Here is a 20,714-nt window from a genome sequence, read left to right as displayed (position 1 = left end):
TTACTTTCTGAAACAGTTTAGTATTTTTATTTTAATACTTGTTTAATGCATTATCTTTATATGATCGTTGTATATGTTATGATTTGTTTATTACATAATGTTTTAGTGTGTTATCACACATATATATTTGTTTTATAATGAGAATTTAATGTAATGATAATAATGATCAAACAGTTAGCACTCTTCAAATAATATCTGAAAACACAAAACAGTCAAACAGCTAATCATGTTATTACTATAGGAATTAAACACTAAATGTAAGCATTATTGGTGGCAAAATTTTATATAATTTATTTTTTATCACCATTTAATAAATATCCAGCCTTTGCACCAACCGGCCTGTCCTTTTTTAATTCAGAAAACCCTGTTTCTGTGTTTGCGTGCCACTCACAATATGGCGGACAGACACGTTCCCCTACTGAGCTCCGTCTTCCGGGTCGAATGGAAGGAGGTACAACGCTTCCTGCTGCTACCAGAAGTATCGTTGATACGGGGTCAGGTTCTGGGCTCAGCTGGGTCCAGACTGGGACCAGTTCGTCTCCACCGAATATGGTTTGCTCCTGCGCTTTCCCGGGCTGCGCTAACAGAGCCAACTCCTGGTCGCCGTACAGGTTCCACCGCATTCCGCTGGCGGACCTCCACCTCCGGATGCTGTGGCTGTCGGTGCTGGGGATGGATGTCAACACGCCGCCAGCCGCGCTAAAGCATCTCCGCGTCTGCAGCGCTCACTTCACGGATGATGATTACATCGGGAAGAGGGAGAATAATAAAGGACAGCTGCACCTGAAGGACCACGCGGTCCCATCCGCCCAGGTAAGACTCCACCTGTTCACTGGTCAATTTGACTTTTTTCATTTATTTAGTTTTGTTAGAAAAGTCATGTATAATGTACAAAACAATTCAGGGAAGTAAATCTGACAGAGCTGTTTTATGAACAAAGCTCATTTTGTAAAAAAGAAAAACAAACAAAAACAATTTCTATACATAATGTAGCATAAATAATACAGCATGATGTCGCTCAGAGAACAAAGCACAGAACTAGATTAAATAGATCTGCCCTAATGGATCAGACACACTGTCACAATAACAGATCTAGATTTTTTTTCCAATATCGGGACAGATAGATATGGGATCGGTGCAACTCTGGAATAAGTTAATGCTGGGTTGCTGATGACGTATTACCGACGTCACGCAGTGCAGATGGGGGTCATTACCCTGTTACACCTTTTCCTCTCTTTCTTACTTGTTTGAAACTAGTTTTCATTTATGAGGGCAGAAAACTAAACCAAACTCATCCTGTGTTAAAAAATAATCAACTTTAATTAGGATAATTATGGTTTGAACATGACAAGTCCCTGTTTGATATCTGAAGTTTGGCTGTTATCAGTTATTAACACTACTGAATTGTCATTCGCTAGCAGCTGTAAATGTGAGTGAAGCTCAACAAACACGCCTGCGTTCATGCTCTACTGCTCTCCCAGCTTCCTGCAGAATCCCTGGCAGCCGATACTGACCCAGAGGTGAAAGGTCAAAGCGTCGACGACCCGCCTGCGTCCGTTCAGAAGCAAACCGTTACTCTGAAAAAACCGAGGACATCGAAGCCTCCAAAACCTCAGGTGAAGAATAAAGGTAAATAATTAGAACAGCTACTTTGTCAGTTTATTCTGACAGGAAGGCGGGTGACCAGAGGTTTTTTAATAAATTGTCTTTTCATATTGACTTTTTATTTTGCTGCTACGTTTCCAGGAGCCCAGAATGTCCTGTTGATTCCTCGGGATCCCCGCTGTGACGTCATGAGGCGCTGGCAGCTTTCGGTTCGAGCTCGGCTGTCGTCAGACCCGGTTCGTTTGGTTTGCTTACAGATTTTTAATTTTGCCAAACTGCTGCACATTTTGTCAGGTTACATCCTCCAACTTTAAATGGAAACTATTATGCAAAATGAACTTTTTTAGTTTCTTCTGCTTCTAGAAACAGTCCAATCGCCAAAAAAACTCCCCCCAAAAACATCCTGCCATTTTCTGGCAACAATTTACTGCATTTGGTGTCTGGAAATCAAGCCCTTTCAAAAACATCCCGATACGGCTAGTACAGTCGGCGGCACTGACCCTCACCTAGCAACTATGGTGACCTACAGGAGCAAATGTGGAGCAAACACACGAACGACGCAAACTACTAAACACACCAACAGAAAAAAGCAAATCTTAAAAACAAAAAAGAACATAGAAATAGAAACTAAAGGGAAAATATCACCAATAGCAAAAACAATAGCAAGTATGAAATGCCACAAAAAGGAAGTCCTCTTGGCCACTAGTGGGTAAATATGCTACTGTTTTATAATATTGTAAAAGATACCTGAAATGCACTCTGGACACCCCGTCTGTACAGAGAGTCTTGCATCGTGTGATTTAGTGGTCGACTCCCCCTGGTGGCCTGGAGGACTCTTGTTTTGTGGAATTTACACCTGCTGTTGTTTTGATATTAGTGACATTTTTCCTTTTGCTTCTGTTTTCTGTAGTTGCAGCATTTTTTTCTTTGCACTGTGTTTTGCTGTTTTGCGATGCGCACAGCATCAATATTAGCTGCAAACACGTGAATGATGGGAACTCTAAAACACACAAATGGACACAAATAATAAATAAATGCAGACGAAGAACGCTAAAAGCACTTAAACTGGAGGTTATTTTAAATATACAATATAAAATATGACAACAAAAAACAAAAAAACCCCATATGCAACCAAAATCAGAAATAAAATGGATAATGATGTTGATAATAATGCATGAGTTTTCCTTCTCAAAGACCAATACACTTTAAACTTCTAAAGGAAAACTAACACTAAAACTGAAAGATGTTGTAAATGTTCAGAATAATACAAAAAAAACTGATAAACAGACGTAAACACACAACCAAAACAACAAAATGTGGATTATGAAATCTCCGTAAACAAAGTTGCCCTTCAAAAATAACGACGAGAAAGGAAATTCTGGAGTTCATTTTAATTTATTATGCAATTAATTGCTTAATTCCTTATTGCAGCAGTGTTATTGGCAGTAAGCAGGCCTGTGTGTGGCTAGAGATGGTGAACTCAGGTGTGACAAACCACTTATTTCAACAGAGTGGAGGAAATCACTTCTTCACACAGAGCCATGTTTGGATTTTATCCCTTAGTAATAAACACCTGAATCTAAAAACAACATTTTGTGTTTAATTGTTTCCACTCTGACTGAATTTTACATCAGAAAGGGACAAACTTTTCAGACTGACTACAGGCCACCAGGTGGCGGTAATTCTGGTTTAAGTTGTTTTCCAACCTGTACCGTAAAAGGTAAAGAAGAAGAAGAAGAAGCGTCCAGCTGTTTTCACCGCTGTACGATGCCTGGTGGGAAAGACAGGTGTTTCGTTGTTGACTGCTTTGACCAGCATGTCTCCATGCACGTCCTCCCAGCCGAGGCCAACAGAACCAAGTGGCTCCGCTTCATCTTTGACGGAAAGGTCCCGTCCCCAGGCTCACTGCCCAAGAAGATCGTAGTTTGCGCGAATCACTTCACCACAGACTGTTTTGAAAACTACCGACAGTACACGGCAGGATTCGCATTAAGGCTGAGACTGAAGAAAGGCTCCGTTCCTACTATTCGCTTCAAATTTGAAGATGACGGAGATGTAAGTACAGCTTAACGCGTTCGGAGTGAACATTTAGCACAAGCTAACAATAAGCCGATGTGTCTCACAAATAACGTTTTACTTTATGAGCGTGAATTACCATTTATTAACAGCTTCTGTCTGCCTGCTGGTAGTGAACGAGGCTCCGTTTGTTCCGCTGCTGGGTTAAAAATGTGCCGCTGTCTTGCGCATCTCTTTGCAGTCATTTGCTCGAGTAGGAAGGGGGAGTTAAAAACATTGAGTTGGGGGGGCGTGGCCAGCAACAGCTTATTTGCATAAAAGTGACAGAACATTAAAACAGCTCATTCTGATTGGAGTTTAAAGTTAGAGAGAGGCAGAATTGAGGAGGTGAGATCTACCTGAGTGTAAAAATCTAATGAGCATGTTGTATGTAGCTCATAGTCAACGCGTTCAAATGGCGAGAAGCGCTGCAAACTGCAAAACAAAAATAAATAAAAACGCTTCAATCAGAAAATGAAAGCAACAAATGAAATGCTGCAAAAACAAGCTTAAAACGCTGCAAAGCTGCTAAACAAAATAGAAGTCCTCCATACCACTAGGGGGAGTCTGGAGTAGGTACCTATATTAATATGTGAAAATATATGTTAAAAACATCAAGAATAATTCCCCTTTCCTTCCTTCCTTCCTTCATCCTTCCTTCCTTCCTTCCTTCCTTCATTCCTTCCTTCCTACCTTCCTTCATTCCTACCTTCCTTCCTTCCTTCCTTCCTTCCTTCCTTCCTTCCTTCATTCCTTCCTTCCTTCCTTCCTTCCTTCCTACCTTCCTTCCTTCCTGACAGACAGACAGACAGACAGACAGACAGACAGACAGACTGACTGACTGACTGACTGACTTACTTTACTGAGAGTCTGGCTGCATCGTTTTGCTGGTTGACTCCCCCTAGTGGTTTGGAGGACTTCCATTTTGTGGAGAAAGTTGCCAGTGTTTCAGACTTGCTGTGTTTTTGCTATTTGCATCATTTTTTATGGAGCTTTTGTTTGCATTGATTTACTGTTTGCAGATTTTGGCTACTATTTTCTGTGATTTCAGCATATTTTGCTTGCTGTGCATTTGTACCTGTCAGCCATAGTATCATCGACGTATCCTAACCTGCTTAAAAGGAAGCATAATAAACCTGCTTTAGTGTATTTTCTGCAGTAGACCAACACAGAGGAGTGCTTCATGTTCTGTTTATTCCAGACCAGGAGAATCCAGCACCATTTTCAGAACGTCAACAGCCTTCCTTTTTGTTTTACCTATTTCTGAACCTCCATAAACTGCAGCCGGTTAGTGTGTGTTTTAATCCCAGTGTGAAGGCAGCCGGTGTGTGTGAAGGCTTCAGAGGTTTGTTAAAGAAGATTAGAAATCCACAGGTGGAATTGATCAATCCTGCGCTCCACAAATCGGCCTGCAGTTTATTTAAATCACAGTGCGCAGCGTCTCCCTGAACACAGCAACATGGTGGCAGCATCATGCTGTGGGACAAGGAATCCAATCAAAGTTGATGGGAAGATGGATGGAGCTAAATCCAGAATAATCCTGGAAGAAAACCTTCTGGAGGAGGCTCAGCTTTCAACAGGACCACCAGATATATTATGGGATGGTTTAGAGAGTAAAAGTAAGAGAGACTCTATAGGCACCCTTCTGTCAAAATTTAATCGGAGTTTGATGGATGAGTGATTAATGACCCGTGACTAATTGATATTAATTTCCGGTCACATGATGCCCCTCCCCCCATCCGGTCACATGATGCCCCTCCCCCCATCCGGTCATATGACCCCCAGGATGTCTCATGACCTCAGCGTGCTTAGCACGTGTTACAATATATTCCCGCTAATTTCAATTCAACCAATAGAAACAGAGACAGGCTCCGAGTTTTATGAGTAATACAATTAAAGTATAAAAAACAATAAGTGATAAATAATCAAGAATAATATACGATATAATATATTTAAATAGAATGTTGTAATTAACTCCGGTTTTGCTCACCAAGCCGTCAGTGTTTGTGCGTGTATCCAGGCAGAATACTGTACAGAGATGTCCCTCAGGATGTCTCAATGCCATACAGTGTTTAAGTTGAACTCCTTCTGACCTCTATGAGTTTGAATTAGCCATTAGAAGCAGAGACAAGGGGTTCGGTGTTAGAAAATCATTAGTAACATACGATATAGTATATTCAAATAGATTTGGATGTTGTAATTACCTCCGGGTTTTTAAACAGAAGTTCTTTCTGATATACTGCCTAAAGCGGGACAGGCCCCAGCCATCAGGAAGACCCTCATGACCTCCGGTCATCATGCGTGACACGTGTGGCTCTGTATATTTCCGATCATCTCAATAGGGTCTCTATCGGGGGTTGATTGATATGATGTAAAGACCAGCACAGGATTCATTCTCGTGACTTTAGGGAGGAGGTCCCATGACAGTGCTGCTCACCAAGCCATTCTTGTGTGTGTGTCTGTGTATATAAAGACATATAGAAACAAAAGTCCCTAAAGAAAACCTACAGTTTAACTATTTTACTGCATTATTTATGGTAGCACAATTAGCCAGTGTTGACTATGAGTTTGTGATTTCCTTCATCACTTCAATTTTAAACTCTAATAGATTTTTTTTCTGTAACACTTGACATTTCAGGAAATGTTCCTCATTTGTACTCGTACTTCTGAACAATATCTGTCAGGGACTAAACAGGCCTCGGTGAGGCTGCTCATATGTATCTTTCAGCTTTCCCTCCACCCATTATCTTACACACTTTAGTGTGTTCACTAACAAAATATAGTACACCTCTAATTTTTTTAATTTTTCATTATTAAAACTTTTAAATGATCAATGTGGACCATCAGTCTGTATTAAAATAGTTAATATAATTCATATTATTTATTTAGATTTGATGTTTTAATGTGTGCCCTTGGATTTATATTGATTTATTCAATGTGTAAATATTTATCATATAGTTTTTTTTCTTTTGGTGTTTGTTGCACAAATTCAAATATATGCCGGCTATCAGCCAAAAATTCAATCAGTGAATTTGTGTTTTTTCTTAAATACTCCCTCTCACCGAGACTTACTTACATCTTCTGACAACTAGCCCCACTTATAATAACATTGACTAAGTTTGCTATTGGTACACTTTACCTAAAAATAAAAATTAAACATACTCACTACACAACCATGCTCCAAGAGTTGCTCATAACATGGTGAATTGTTTTGTTACCTTTAAAATGATCTGAAGCTTTTGTTCCTTGATGCTGTTCACTAATGTTCTCTAACAGACAGTACAACTCCTCTTGTAATTAATAAGCTTATAAATAATCAATGTGAAACATCAGTTTGCGCTAAAGAAGATCATATCAGTCAGATTAAGTAAAATATCATTAAACTCAAAGCAATCAAAATTATATTTCTCTGAAAGGTCTTTTTTTTTTCAGGGAGTTTAGACTGTATGAAAGGAATCAGTGAAATATACTATGAAATATTTTATCTGCTGCATCCCCATAATGAAACTTCAATTGTGAATTGAATGATTACATTGCATCTAGACACAAAAGAATCAACCGTTAATTAGTAATCATACTGACTAACAAGATCTGATCAAACAACAAACCTGACTACCTCAAGGGATTTCTCACATTGGAGAATAAACCGTCTGACTTTCTTTAGCCACTAAATTTAACCTTACCAAAGTTTTGCCTTGGAGCAAACAGGTACTGAGTTTGAAGCGGATCAGACGCCTTCAGCCATCTGCTAAAGCTAGACTCCGGCCTTCCTCACTGTAAAATAAAACATTAGACTTAAAAAAAGTTCAAGCAAACGTCACTTAATTATCATCGACTTGTTGTTTGTACTCATCTTAAACAAGTGGCAGGAACATTTGGATATATATAAAAAAAGCTTTATAAGTTAATCTATTTAAGTTGAGTCCGTGCAACAAGTAAAATAAAATAAAAAGTGAATTATTTGAAAGTAATGAGGATTTTGGGTGGTAAAAGTTGAACATTTTAACATGACCAGACACTACGCCATTTCTGCTCAAGCAAACCAAAAGGTTTTGAACAGAACAACCATGTCAAATAATGAGACCGTGAATCTTTAATCTATGTAGCAAATATATTGCTGCTGCTGTAGGCAGAAAATAAAAGAAGTTTTACGGGGAATAATATTTTGGATGAGTTTAAGAATATTGTTTGCCAAAATCACACGGTGTAACTACACTTGTCTTTTATATGTAGCAGTAATTGAATCTTTTTGAGGCAATTGGTTTGCATAAATTAAAGTAAATACAACCTATTTTCCTGCTCCACATACTTAGCTAGCAATGTGCCAGTTAGCTTCCCAGTCTGAACTTCTGGGCAATGTCTTGATTCAGTCAAATTTTCTATCTTGTATCTCCTGAACTCTGATATTTTGCTCGCTGGTCTTCAGCGTGCTCTGAATGCAGTATCGGGTTTCTCTTACTTTAACCCGCCCAACTTGCACCTGATTGGCATGTTAGCGTTTTGATTCCCTCCCAGCGAGGCGATGCTTTACAAAGCAAACTGTTTGTCAAACTGTTGATCTGCCTCATGGCTGTTTTAGAAGATATGGTGACTGAGGTTTAAACAGTACTAGCCGGCTCATGCAGCTTGTTTTTACTAGATGGCAGTCCTAAAAGTACATATCTTTAAAATATGAATAAATACGTACAATTCCATAATTATTCGATCCAACCCTTATAGAAGTTTTGTAATAATGCAATTCAGGTATTTTACATTTTCTGGACTAAAGGAGGATTTCAGTTCAACACCTGTGGTTTCTTAATGTAAGTGTTTCTGCTACTTGACAAGAAACAGGGTTAAAAGAGGATTTAAAAAGCAAAATACAAAGATGATAGTTGTTTTTACTGAGAGCAAGGCTGTGACTAGTTATCAGGACAGAACGAGACCTGTAAAACTGTTGGGCATCTGTTCCAACAATTTATTAATCTTTAGGAAATATTTTTGGACACAGCCATCCGCAGGAGCAAGATGAAGCAAGAACATCACAACATCAGATGTATTTTTTCATCCTTATATCCGTGATTTAAAACTATTTTTAATTTTTGTGTCATCTTAAAGATGGAAAGAGTCAATTATGTTTTCACCCATGGAAAAGTGTAATGTGTTTATTATGAGTAGGATTAACCAAGCTGAAGGAAAACAAAGAAAAAGGATAAATAAATATTTATTGATACAGAACAGAATCAGCAAATATGAACTTATGAAACTATTGAAACCTTCAAGAATTTTATGTTGTGTAAGATATTTAAGAAACTAATACTGAATCTGCGTTCATGAATTTCTTTATTTGGTCGTTATCTCTAAAATACGTTTACCTTGTGTTTTGTTGAACACCAGACATCTCATCTCTTTTCCACAGTTTTTCACTTAGTTCCACTACTGCAGTGGATTTTATAGTCAATGTTTAAAGCCAACAGAGTCTGAAGCGATGGAGGAAATGTACGTCAATATGGAACCTGTTGGAAAAACCGCATCTAATCACACAGGTAAGAACAAAGTTACAGAGAAATTTAGCATGTATTGAATTCAATTTTGCTAAGGTTGAGGTTTTTGCTAAGGTTGAGGTTTTTGTTAAGGTTGGAGCAGCTCCAAAGAGAGGCTCTGCCTCCGTGCGGCTGTATGTTTGGGAATCCTGAATGTTTTACTTTTGGCTGAACTCATCGCCCTCAGTGTTCACAGTGAGTCTTGTTTTAGTCATCTTAAAGATGTAAAAAGACTAGATTTTATGTTTCTGTTATATTAAAAAAAGTAATTGTTCCCCTTCTAAAATCAAACTGATCAAATAGCAAGGGTTTAAAAAGAATAAAGCTTAGTGACTCAAAGTTTTGCAGAGAGGTGAAACATTACACATGAGTTTGATTCATTTTCAGCAATGGTTGCATTTACAGCCATTTAGGTTAGCGTGTCTTTAATATCTTTTCTTTTTTCAAACTATTTACCCAACGATTCATTGTTCAGTGTTTCCTCAGTTTAAATTCTACAGGTATAACCAAAATCATGAAACAATTTTATAAGTCTTAAGTGAAAACACGGTCTTGCCACTTCTTTTTGCAAACATGGTTGTTAATTTTTTTGCAGCTCATCACATGACAGCAGATTTTTCTGACATCAGCAACATCCTGACCGAGCAGAACAGCAGCAGCAAGTTTCCCTCCAGGAACGCTAACTTCACTGAAACGGCTCCACGAGCCGAAGACACTTTAAGGTTGGTCAAAACTTTAAAAAAATTTGGATCTCGTTAAAAATTGAATTCTACTCTGAAATGTAGAGTATAACTAATAACTTTCCTTGTTGGTCTAAATGAATATAATGTAAATGAACAATCTTTATTTTAATTTATTAAGTGCTCTATCATTTGCGTGTGCTAAAAAACAACAGTGTAAAACAAACTAAACTTTGATTTTTTTCTCCTTAAAGGGAAATTGTGTCCTACAGAACGAACAAACATCAGTTGTTCCTGTTCATCCAGGGGCTGCGGAAGAAGAGAAGAGCAGATCCACTAGTGATGGATGATTAGGATCTGTGTTCACTGCGATATTATTCACCAACAATAATGTAGCTTACGGTGTTACATAAAACCCTAAAGATAAAATGTAACTTCCAACTGTTGTGACCTGCATCTAATAACACAACTATTTTATCGCTTGTACTCTGTGTTTTTCTTTCTTGTTAAAACTCTGACGTGATAAACAAATGTTAGAGGATGGTTTTATGCGGAGGATCGGTTTAGCATGATGCTCTCTGAATGTGTCTTAATGTGACTTTTACTACGAGACTTTATGGAGTTCCAGTTGTGTCCGGTAATAGAGGATTAAATTCTATCTTGGTAGAATTATATTTCTACATTTCCAATTATTTACTATCATTTGTAATAAAGTGATGCAAACACCACGGATTCAACAGTGAGAAGTTTGTTCTAGTCATCTTAAAGATGGAAAGAGTCAATATTGTGCTGATTCTGAGTAACTGAATGATTAACTGAATGACTTTTTATTCATTTCAGAGTTCAATCAGCGAGGTTATTCATTTTGTGGTGATCCTAGTCTATGAAAGAAAGAAACAAAGAAAGAAAACAGCAAATGTACATGTTGGTTCCACCGGCTTCCCCTGAAAATACGGATAAATTCAGTCATTGTAGGGTTAAAGTAATTTGAAGAAGGAGAAGCGTATAAACAAGTCAAGTCAATGACGAGTCAATGACATGATGCATTCTGCATTTTTTAACTCGGTTAACTTAACTTTTTGTTTTTTTTTACTGACTTTAATACATTTAAATTGCTACGTTGTTTGATAAGTAGAATGGAAATGACTTTTTTGTAAACGGTCTTGTAAATTAGCGTTTTAAAAATCAACTGAATTGAATTAAGAAATTTGACCTTCGGATTGGACTGAAGAGAAATGATGAGCAATGTTTTATGGGTTTGGGTTTTATAAAGCAAAGATTGGTATTTTTAATTTTTAATTTTTTTTTTTTTTTGTAACATCAAAAGTTCATTTTTGAGCCAAACAGAAAATCCAGCTTATTATAGTTTACTGTGACTAACAACCCCTGGACAAATTTGGAAAAAAAAATTCTGCAAAGTGGATGGTGCTTAAAGGAACAATGAGACAGAGCCTAGTGTTGGACCACATGTAGAGGGGATGGCTGTGTCCAAAAAATATTTCCTAAAGGCTAATAAATTATTGGAGCAGATGACTGGTTCCCTCCTTGGTCATATTGGCCCAACAGTTTTACAGGTCTCATTCTGTCCTGATAACTAGTCACAGCCTTGCTCTCAGTAAAAACAACTATCATCTTTGTATTTTGCTTTGTAAATCCTCTTTTAACCCTGTTTCTTGTCAAGTAGCAGAAACACTTACATTAAGAAACCACAGGTGTTGAACTGAAATCCTCCTTTAGTCCAGAAAATGTAAAATACCTGAATTGCATTATTACAAAACTTCTATAAGGGTTGGATCGAATAATTATGGAATTGTACGTATTTATTCATATTTTAAAGATATGTACTTTTAGGACTGCCATCTAGTAAAAACAACTATCATCTTTGTATTTTGCTTTGTAAATCCTCTTTTAACCCTGTTTCTTGTCAAGTAGCAGAAACACTTACATTAAGAAACCACAGGTGTTGAACTGAAATCCTCCTTTAGTCCAGAAAATGTAAAATACCTGAATTGCATTATTACAAAACTTCTATAAGGGTTGGATCGAATAATTATGGAATTGTACGTATTTATTCATATTTTAAAGATATGTACTTTTAGGACTGCCATCTAGTAAAAACAAGCTGCATGAGCCGGCTAGTACTGTTTAAACCTCAGTCACCATATCTTCTAAAACAGCCATGAGGCAGATCAACAGTTTGACAAACAGTTTGCTTTGTGAAGCATCGCCTCACTGGGAGGGAATCAAAACGCTAACATGCCAATCAGGTGCAAGTTGGGCGGGTTAAAGTAAGAGAAACCCGATACTGCATTCAGAGCACGCTGAAGACCAGCGAGCAAAATATCAGAGTTCAGGAGATACAAGATAGAAAATTTGACTGAATCAAGACATTGCCCAGAAGTTCAGACTGGGAAGCTAACTGGCACATTGCTAGCTAAGTATGTGGAGCAGGAAAATAGGTTGTATTTACTTTAATTTATGCAAACCAATTGCCTCAAAAAGATTCAATTACTGCTACATATAAAAGACAAGTGTAGTTACACCGTGTGATTTTGGCAAACAATATTCTTAAACTCATCCAAAATATTATTCTCCGTAAAACTTCTTTTATTTTATTTTCTGCCTACAGCAGCAGCAATATATTTGCTACATAGATTAAAGATTCACGGTCTCATTATTTGACATGGTTGTTCTGTTCAAAACCTTTTGGTTTGCTTGAGCAGAAATGGTGTAGCGTCTGGGCATGTTAAAATGTTCAACTTTTACCACCCAAAATCCTCATTACTTTCAAATAATTCACGTTTTATTTTATTTTACTTGTTGCATGGACTCAACTTAAATAGATTAACTTATAAAGCTTTTTTTATATATATCCAAATGTTCCTGCCACTTGTTTAAGATGAGTACAAACAACAAGTCGATGATAATTAAGTGATGTTCGCTTGAACTTTTTTTAAGTCTAATGTTTTATTTTACAGTGAGGAAGGCCGGAGTCTAGCTTTAGCAGATGGCTGAAGGCGTCTGATCCGCTTCAAACTCAGTACCTGTTTACTCCAAGGCAAAACTTTGGTAAAGTTAAATTTAGTGGCTAAAGAAAGTCAGACGGTTTATTCTCCAATGTGAGAAATCCCTTGAGGTAGTCAGGTTTGTTGTTTGATCAGATCTTGTTAGTCAGTATGATTACTAATTAACGGTTGATTCTTTTGTGTCTAGATGCAATGTAATCATTCAATTCACAATTGAAGTTTCATTATGGGGATGCAGCAGATTAAATATTTCATAGTATATTTCACTGATTCCTTTCATACAGTCTAGGCTCCCTGAAAAAAAAAAGACCTTTCAGAGAAATATAATTTTGATTGCTTTGAGTATAATGATATTTTACTTAATCTGACTGATATGATCTTCTTTAGCGCAAACTGATGTTTCACATTGATCATTTATAAGCTTATCAATTACAAGAGGAGTTGTACTGTCTGTTAGAGAACATTAGTGAACAGCATCAAGGAACAAAAGCTTCAGATCATTTTAAAGGTAACAAAACAATTCACCATGTTATGAGCAACTCTTGGAGCATGGTTGTGTAGTGAGTATGTTTAATTTTTATTTTTAGGTAAAGTGTACCAATAGCAAACTTAGTCAATGTTATTATAAGTGGGGCTAGTTGTCAGAAGATGTAAGTAAGTCTCGGTGAGAGGGAGTATTTAAGAAAAAACACAAATTCACTGATTTAATTGTTGGTTGATAGCCGGCATATATTTGAATTTGTGCAACAAACACCAAAAGAAAAAAAACTATATGATAAATATTTACACATTGAATAAATCAATATAAATCCAAGGGCACACATTAAAACATCAAATCTAAATAAATAATATGAATTATATTAACTATTTTAATACAGACTGATGGTCCACATTGATCATTTAAAAGTTTTAATAATGAAAAATTAAAAAAATTAGAGGTGTACTATATTTTGTTAGTGAACACACTAAAGTGTGTAAGATAATGGGTGGAGGGAAAGCTGAAAGATACATATGAGCAGCCTCACCGAGGCCTGTTTAGTCCCTGACAGATATTGTTCAGAAGTACGAGTACAAATGAGGAACATTTCCTGAAATGTCAAGTGTTACAGAAAAAAAATCTATTAGAGTTTAAAATTGAAGTGATGAAGGAAATCACAAACTCATAGTCAACACTGGCTAATTGTGCTACCATAAATAATGCAGTAAAATAGTTAAACTGTAGGTTTTCTTTAGGGACTTTTGTTTCTATATGTCTTTATATACACACACACACACAAGAATGGCTTGGTGAGCAGCACTGTCATGGGACCTCCTCCCTAAAGTCACGAGAATGAATCCTGTGCTGGTCTTTACATCATATCAATCAACCCCCGATAGAGACCCTATTGAGATGATCGGAAATATACAGAGCCACACGTGTCACGCATGATGACCGGAGGTCATGAGGGTCTTCCTGATGGCTGGGGCCTGTCCCGCTTTAGGCAGTATATCAGAAAGAACTTCTGTTTAAAAACCCGGAGGTAATTACAACATCCAAATCTATTTGAATATACTATATCGTATGTTACTAATGATTTTCTAACACCGAACCCCTTGTCTCTGCTTCTAATGGCTAATTCAAACTCATAGAGGTCAGAAGGAGTTCAACTTAAACACTGTATGGCATTGAGACATCCTGAGGGACATCTCTGTACAGTATTCTGCCTGGATACACGCACAAACACTGACGGCTTGGTGAGCAAAACCGGAGTTAATTACAACATTCTATTTAAATATATTATATCGTATATTATTCTAGATTATTTAACACTTATTGTTTTTTATACTTTAATTGTATTACTCATAAAACTCGGAGCCTGTCTCTGTTTCTATTGGTTGAATTGAAATTAGCGGGAATATATTGTAACACGCTGAGGTCATGAGACATCCTGGGGGTCATATGACCGGATGGGGGGAGGGGCATCATGTGACCGGATGGGGGGAGGGGCATCATGTGACCGGATGGGGGGAGGGGCATCATGTGACCGGATGGGGGGAGGGGCATCATGTGACCGGAAATTAATATCAATTAGTCACGGGTCATTAATCACTCATCCATCAAACTCCGATTAAATTTTGACAGAAGGGTGCCTATAGAGTCTCTCTAAAGTAAATTATGAGTTAAAAAGAAAGTTTAAAAATTCCACATTTTTGTCCTTTCACTTCAACTAGGTTGTGTTGATCTGGAGTTTGTTGCAATGTGACAAAATGTGTAAATTCTTGATTATTGTCACCATCTATAATAACGGAGAAATCTTGAATTAATATGAATTACAACAATATTTAATATTTAGATGGTATTTTAATATCTCAACTATGAATTCATTGATTCCTATATGGATTGTTTATCATTTTCTAATCAACAATAAAAATAAACATTTCCCTCGCCCTGTTATTTGTTTAAATAACGTAATTTGTAAAATACTGTGTATATACAGTACACTGGGAATCCTGGATGAAAGTGTTATGTTGTTTTATTGATTTTATTTTAAAACACAATGAAGCTGTCAGATTCATTAAGTTTCTACAAATATAAAACCAAATATATGAAATACATAAACTGGAACATAGATTCCAGCAGTAAAACACATTAGGGGATAATTATTATTATTATTAATTAATAATAATTTAATATTATTTATTAATTAATACATAATTACTATTTAATTAAAACAATAATACCCCGTTTTCAATCATTTTTTTGTTGTATATTATTATTGCTTATAACATTACAATTATTTTATACAGTGGTGTTATGATGTGAAGGTTGTGCACAAAATACACTTAGAAACCCTGTTGGCCAAAATGTATAATTATTAAATATAAATAGTATTTAGAAATATTCTGCTTTTTATTGTCTCAGTGGGGAAATTCAAGTGTAAACACAACAAAGTGACAGGAAACAAAGCCTGCAGGTTCACACAGTTAAACATGAAAAGACAGAATAAAACCGTATAGGAAGGGCAAAATTACAGCATGAAATACTGTACAGTTATTAAAAATGTACTCTGATCCAAAGGGACGTGCAACTGAGTAGAATAACAAATCTACAAAATGTGCTTGTGGATTTGTGCATTTTAAAAAAGTGAAAATAAAAATGGCAACAACAGAGATGTTACTGAAAGGAAGGATCTGCTGATCCAAATAAAAAAATTATTAGAAAAAAACAACGTTTTCAGAAATTCAGGGTTGATGTTTTTTTCAGCTCTGGCAGAAAATGAGTTTCCATATTTTTGTTTCTGAAAAGAAAAATTGCAAATATGGTAATAAAATTCAAACATGTGTTCAAATTCACAATTTCCAGAGTTGTTATGAGAGCAAACAATATCCTAAAATTATGAATATGTAATTTTAGTAGCAGGAAAGGTTTGGCTCAAAGTCAAGTGGATATGTCAACAAAAAAATAAACGTGAAGTTGTTTCTAAGTTTTTTATTTTTATTTTTTAAGTGTGGGAGTCACTATAAGTTTAGCAACAATACAGTTCCCTGGATACCTTTTATGCAAATGTTGCTTTGTTAGTTTGTCTCCAATAAAATGTATTTCTGTGTACAACACTGTTTTTTATATAAAGTCGCAGGCGTATGTGTTTATTAGTATTTTAAATTATCTGTTAGTTTAATGTGAGCGTGGGTAAAACTTGTGAATTCACCATAAGTCAAGTGATTCGATTTTATAAGAACCTGCCGTGACGTCACGAACATGCTGATTTTGTTTGCTACCGCTTGGGGGCGGTAATGTGTAATTCCACAGCGTTACCAACCGACAATAAACGCCAAGAAGAATCCAAAAAGGCATTCTGCAAAAAGCCGTGTAGTTGGAATAAATGTGAAGCAGTTTTCCAGATTTACAACCGACCGGAGGAGAAAACGCTTCATCTCAGACAGTTTCTGGTGCAAACATGGCGGAAGCTGGAGACGGAGCCGAGCAGCAGGCCAGCTATCAGGTCCGGGTCAGCGGCGCGGTAAGCTACAGTCTGCACGCTGCGCTAGGCTGGAACAAGCTCAATCACAGCGGGCCCAGATACGCCCAGCGGGAGAAGGAGCGAGTCTGAGGGGGCAGAAACGGTTCACTGAGACCGAAGAGCCGAGATGCTGGTAGCTAACCGGACAACAGGAATGAACAGAAAGGCTAGCTTGGCTTAGCAGGCGGTCGGTTAGCCACAGGTTCTGCTTTCTATTGAACGGTTTAGATGTTTAGCAACCATGGATGAAACAAAAAATGTGCATTTCAGAGAGTGAAAAACAAAGCAATCATGCTCAAACTGACCCTGCAGCCGCTGCAGCAAGACGCTAACAAATATCGCGAGATTGCAAAAGTGAAAAAGGAAAATAAAAACTCAGACAAATCAACACGACATAATTTATACTTTTGTTTATTTCATCTGCTACACAGCTTCTAATGTTTTGTTCATCCACGTTATCTTTAGCTCATTGATACCAGCTACGTGGTAAAGTTGTGTTGTAATCAAAGAGGGAGACATCGCGAGAGTTGCCTGGCCACAGGGGATTTTTGATTCATGAATGTGATTAGTTGTTTTATGACCACAAGTTTAAAGAAAACCAGCTATAAAACATTTTATATGCAAAGATGATGTAAGTTAATATTTTTTATTACTGAAGTGTGGATAGATGAGTGAGCATCAAATATTTACTCTTAAGTAGACATTTGAGGCATCAAAAAAAGTGAGTATAAATGGTTGAATATTTTGTAAAAAATAAGATTCAGCAACACTGAGATACTGTTTAATAGATTCTCAAAGTTTCATAAACTTTAGTAAGAATCGTTGTCATGTTGTTACTGTTAACTAAATAACTGTTTCTCTTTTCAGGCGACGCAGGAAACAGACAGCGACTCCACAGATGCCGTATCAGAACCGGGAACGTCAAAGGACGCCGGAGATCAGAAGTCCGTTGGCGAAGCTTCGCCTGTTGTGTCCGACCACGGAGAGGATGGCAGCGGTGGTGAGAACGAGACGGCAAGTCAGGAGGCCAAAAACGACGAACTTAAAACCGACGAATCTTCTTCAGAGGCCGCTTCTCCTCGCGATGTGCTGAAAATGGTTTACGTTGACGAATCAGAGGAAAGCAAAGAAAAACCGGAGGAGGAAGAGGAGGAAACGACGGTGGGAGCAGCCATCAGCGAGATGGACCCCACGACTTATCTGAAAGAGGACGAGAAACAGACAAACTATGAAATAGAAGAGGAAGATGAGAACAGGAAGGAGGAACAGGAGACCAGTAAGGAGGAAGAGGAGGAACAGGAAAACAGGAAAGAGGAAGAGGAGGAGCAGGAAAACAGGAAAGAGGAAGAGGAAGAGCAGGAGAAAACGAGAGAGGAAGAGGAGGAGCAGAGGAACAGGGAGGAGGAAGAGAGCAGGATGGAGGCGGAGGAAGAGGACAGCAGGACATCAGAGGAGAAATCGTTGTTTGCTGCTAAGCTGAGCGCGTCTGCAGCCGACGACCTTGACGAGATGATGGACATCGGGACGGTGGACCAGATGGAGCAGGAGGCTCTGATGAAGGAGGAGGATGAGGAGCAGAACCGTTCACCTACAAACACAAACACAGGTACGCAGCGTAGTTTCACCTTTCAGTTTTGATACGGCCAAAAAAAAACAAAACCTCATCCATCCGTCAAAACTTTATCAAAAAATGGGAATTTTTTCAGAAATTGCTGTTTCCATTCAGAAAACGTGTTTTCAAAATGTCAAATTGTGCAATTATGTGGTCAATGGAAAAGCAATCAATAACATTAAACATCGTAATCAACATATTATCAATATCAGTTGGAAATGCGTCTAATAAAATGTTCAACAATTTCACTAAACTCCGATCCAGAACCACAAAGCATTCTGGGAGATAATAACCGCTCAACATCTTGTGCGGCTTGCTAAGCTAGGATGGTGGCATCAACTGACTCTCTCTCTCTTTGGTTACCTAGCAACAAGCTGCTGAGCTACTTGCACAGCAGCAGTTTCAGATTTTACCGCTGTGCGTCATAACTGCTTAAAAATAAAAAACAGCGTTTGGTGAAAGGAGAAAATGAGATAAACGTCTCTAGAGGAAATTGAGGGTAAAATAGGAAAAGCTGCATCTCGATTTGGCAATAATTCAGATATTTAAAACAAAAACTAGTTAATAATTATTGATATCGACTGAAATGAAACGTTTATATGGTGAGATGTTTCTCAGCTGTATCGTCCTGAGAAAACAACCTGGATGTAAATGGTCGACATGCTGAGCAACAATGATGTGACTGGATGAGCAGCATGAAGGCGGAAAAGCGTCACGGCTTTAATCCGTTTTCCTAAACGGTCCGGTCCGGTCGGGTCGGGTCCGGTCCGGTCCGGTGGGGAGGCGGGAATGCGTAGTCGACCAAAACAGCGAACTCCGCTCCGCCTACAAACCTCTGTCTCGGTTCGGTTTGAATGCATATGTGAAAGCCAAGTGGACCGGAGACCGCTCCAAAAGCAAGAAGTGGACTACAGCGCAGGGCATTCTGGGTAAATACAACCAAAACAAATGTTAGCCTAGTTCTAGCAGGAGAGACAGATCGTGGTCTTTATCCTCCAACCGCTAAAATTTGACATCTCCATTTCTGTTTCCATTTGGTGTGAAAGGAAGTTGTACTCGGTGTCTTCAGAGGTTTTTGTGTTTCCTTCAGTGGGTCTTTGGACAGCGCCTCCACAGGCGAGGAGGAGAACAGGTTGCTCAGATGGGTTGGTTGGCTTGACACAAAATGGAACAAATGTTGCAGTTTTGTTCCCAAATCAAACCAAACCTACTGATCAACCCGGTGAGAAAACCTGACAGCCATCGATGTAATGGACAGTTTTTCTATAGAAAAACATTGATTTGTGTGAGTGTGTTTTCAGACCTGATGGTTTGATAGACTCTGTTTGATTTGGGACCAAAACTGCAACATTTGTTACACTTTTCAGGTTTGCAGCAGTGGATTAATCTCTTTGTTTTTATTTCCCCTCGTAGTTTCCACCCTGGAAGACGGAAACTCTGCTGAGGAAGAGGAGGAGGGAGCCGACGTGAAACCGTCTGCTTCAGATTTGATGCAGTCGAGTTCGTCTCCGTCTCCGTCAGCGGGAAGCACAGGTAGGCGAGCCAACGGCAGCAAGCAGCTCCGCTTCGGCTGCAAGGAATGGATCTGATTTAACAAAAACTAAACGGCTCAGTGTTTGACTTTATGGGTCTGGAACAATAATCCAGCTTTAAAAACAAAAAACCTTTTCCAAAAATGTAATTTTCAAACTCCAAAAATTAATCAATAAGTTATTTTGAGCTCTTAAATGTTATGTAAAATTTCTTTCGTTCTCGACCCGTTTGTCTCCTCCTGTCTGCAGGCAGAGACAGCTCCTCCCCTGCCGCCGTGGTAAACGGGATGAAAGTGGTGAAGTTGTCCTTTCCCAGATCAGACTCTGTAAGTCGCTCCTCCGTTAAAAATATTTTTTTTCGAAGCTAAAATGTTCTTCCTTCTGGTCGTCGTTGAAGTGTTTTAATTTTTTTTCCTGGAGCAGGAGGGGCAGACAGAGACCGAAGACAGGAAGTCGTCTCCTTCGCCGCCTCTGGCCAAAGTGAAGGACGAGCCGGTGGACGAGGAATACGAACAGGCGCTGATTTCCTCCACGTCTATGGCCAGCATCAAGGACGAACCCGCCAAGGTGAGTTCACACACAGCATGGTGGTTCATCAAAATAAAATGAACTAATGAAACCAGACCACAATCAGACTTCTGCGTAAACGGTTTGCGACCTGCATGCGCAGAATGTAGCCGT

At 38.2% G+C, this 20,714-nt stretch overlaps 1 protein-coding gene across 5 annotated transcripts in view; it reads left to right on the top strand.

Moving 5' to 3' along the window:
• Positions 1–393: 393 nt before the first annotated feature.
• The window catches only part of zmym4.1 (zinc finger MYM-type containing 4, tandem duplicate 1), a 36,887-nt gene continuing 16,566 nt past the window's right edge, over positions 394–20,714 (top strand). Inside the window, exons 1-7 of one of the 5 annotated variants that reach the window (XM_028035289.1) lie at positions 394–813; positions 1,482–1,629; positions 1,747–1,841; positions 17,757–18,495; positions 19,915–20,034; positions 20,283–20,359; positions 20,457–20,600. In XM_028035289.1, the coding sequence (XP_027891090.1) occupies positions 442–813; positions 1,482–1,629; positions 1,747–1,841; positions 17,757–18,495; positions 19,915–20,034; positions 20,283–20,359; positions 20,457–20,600 (1,695 nt within the window). In that variant the 5' untranslated portion in view covers positions 394–441. Of the gene's footprint in view, positions 814–1,481; positions 1,630–1,746; positions 1,842–3,342; positions 3,661–16,660; positions 16,890–17,756; positions 18,496–19,914; positions 20,035–20,282; positions 20,360–20,453; positions 20,601–20,714 lie in introns of those variants that run through there. The other 4 variants (XM_028035288.1, XM_028035292.1, XM_028035290.1 and 1 more) reach the window with 4 other exon arrangements.

This window comes from Xiphophorus couchianus, chromosome 13 (assembly GCF_001444195.1).
Source record: "Xiphophorus couchianus chromosome 13, X_couchianus-1.0, whole genome shotgun sequence".
NCBI classification, from domain to species: Eukaryota; Metazoa; Chordata; class Actinopteri; order Cyprinodontiformes; family Poeciliidae; genus Xiphophorus; species Xiphophorus couchianus.
This window is presented reverse-complemented; position numbering and strand designations above follow the sequence as displayed.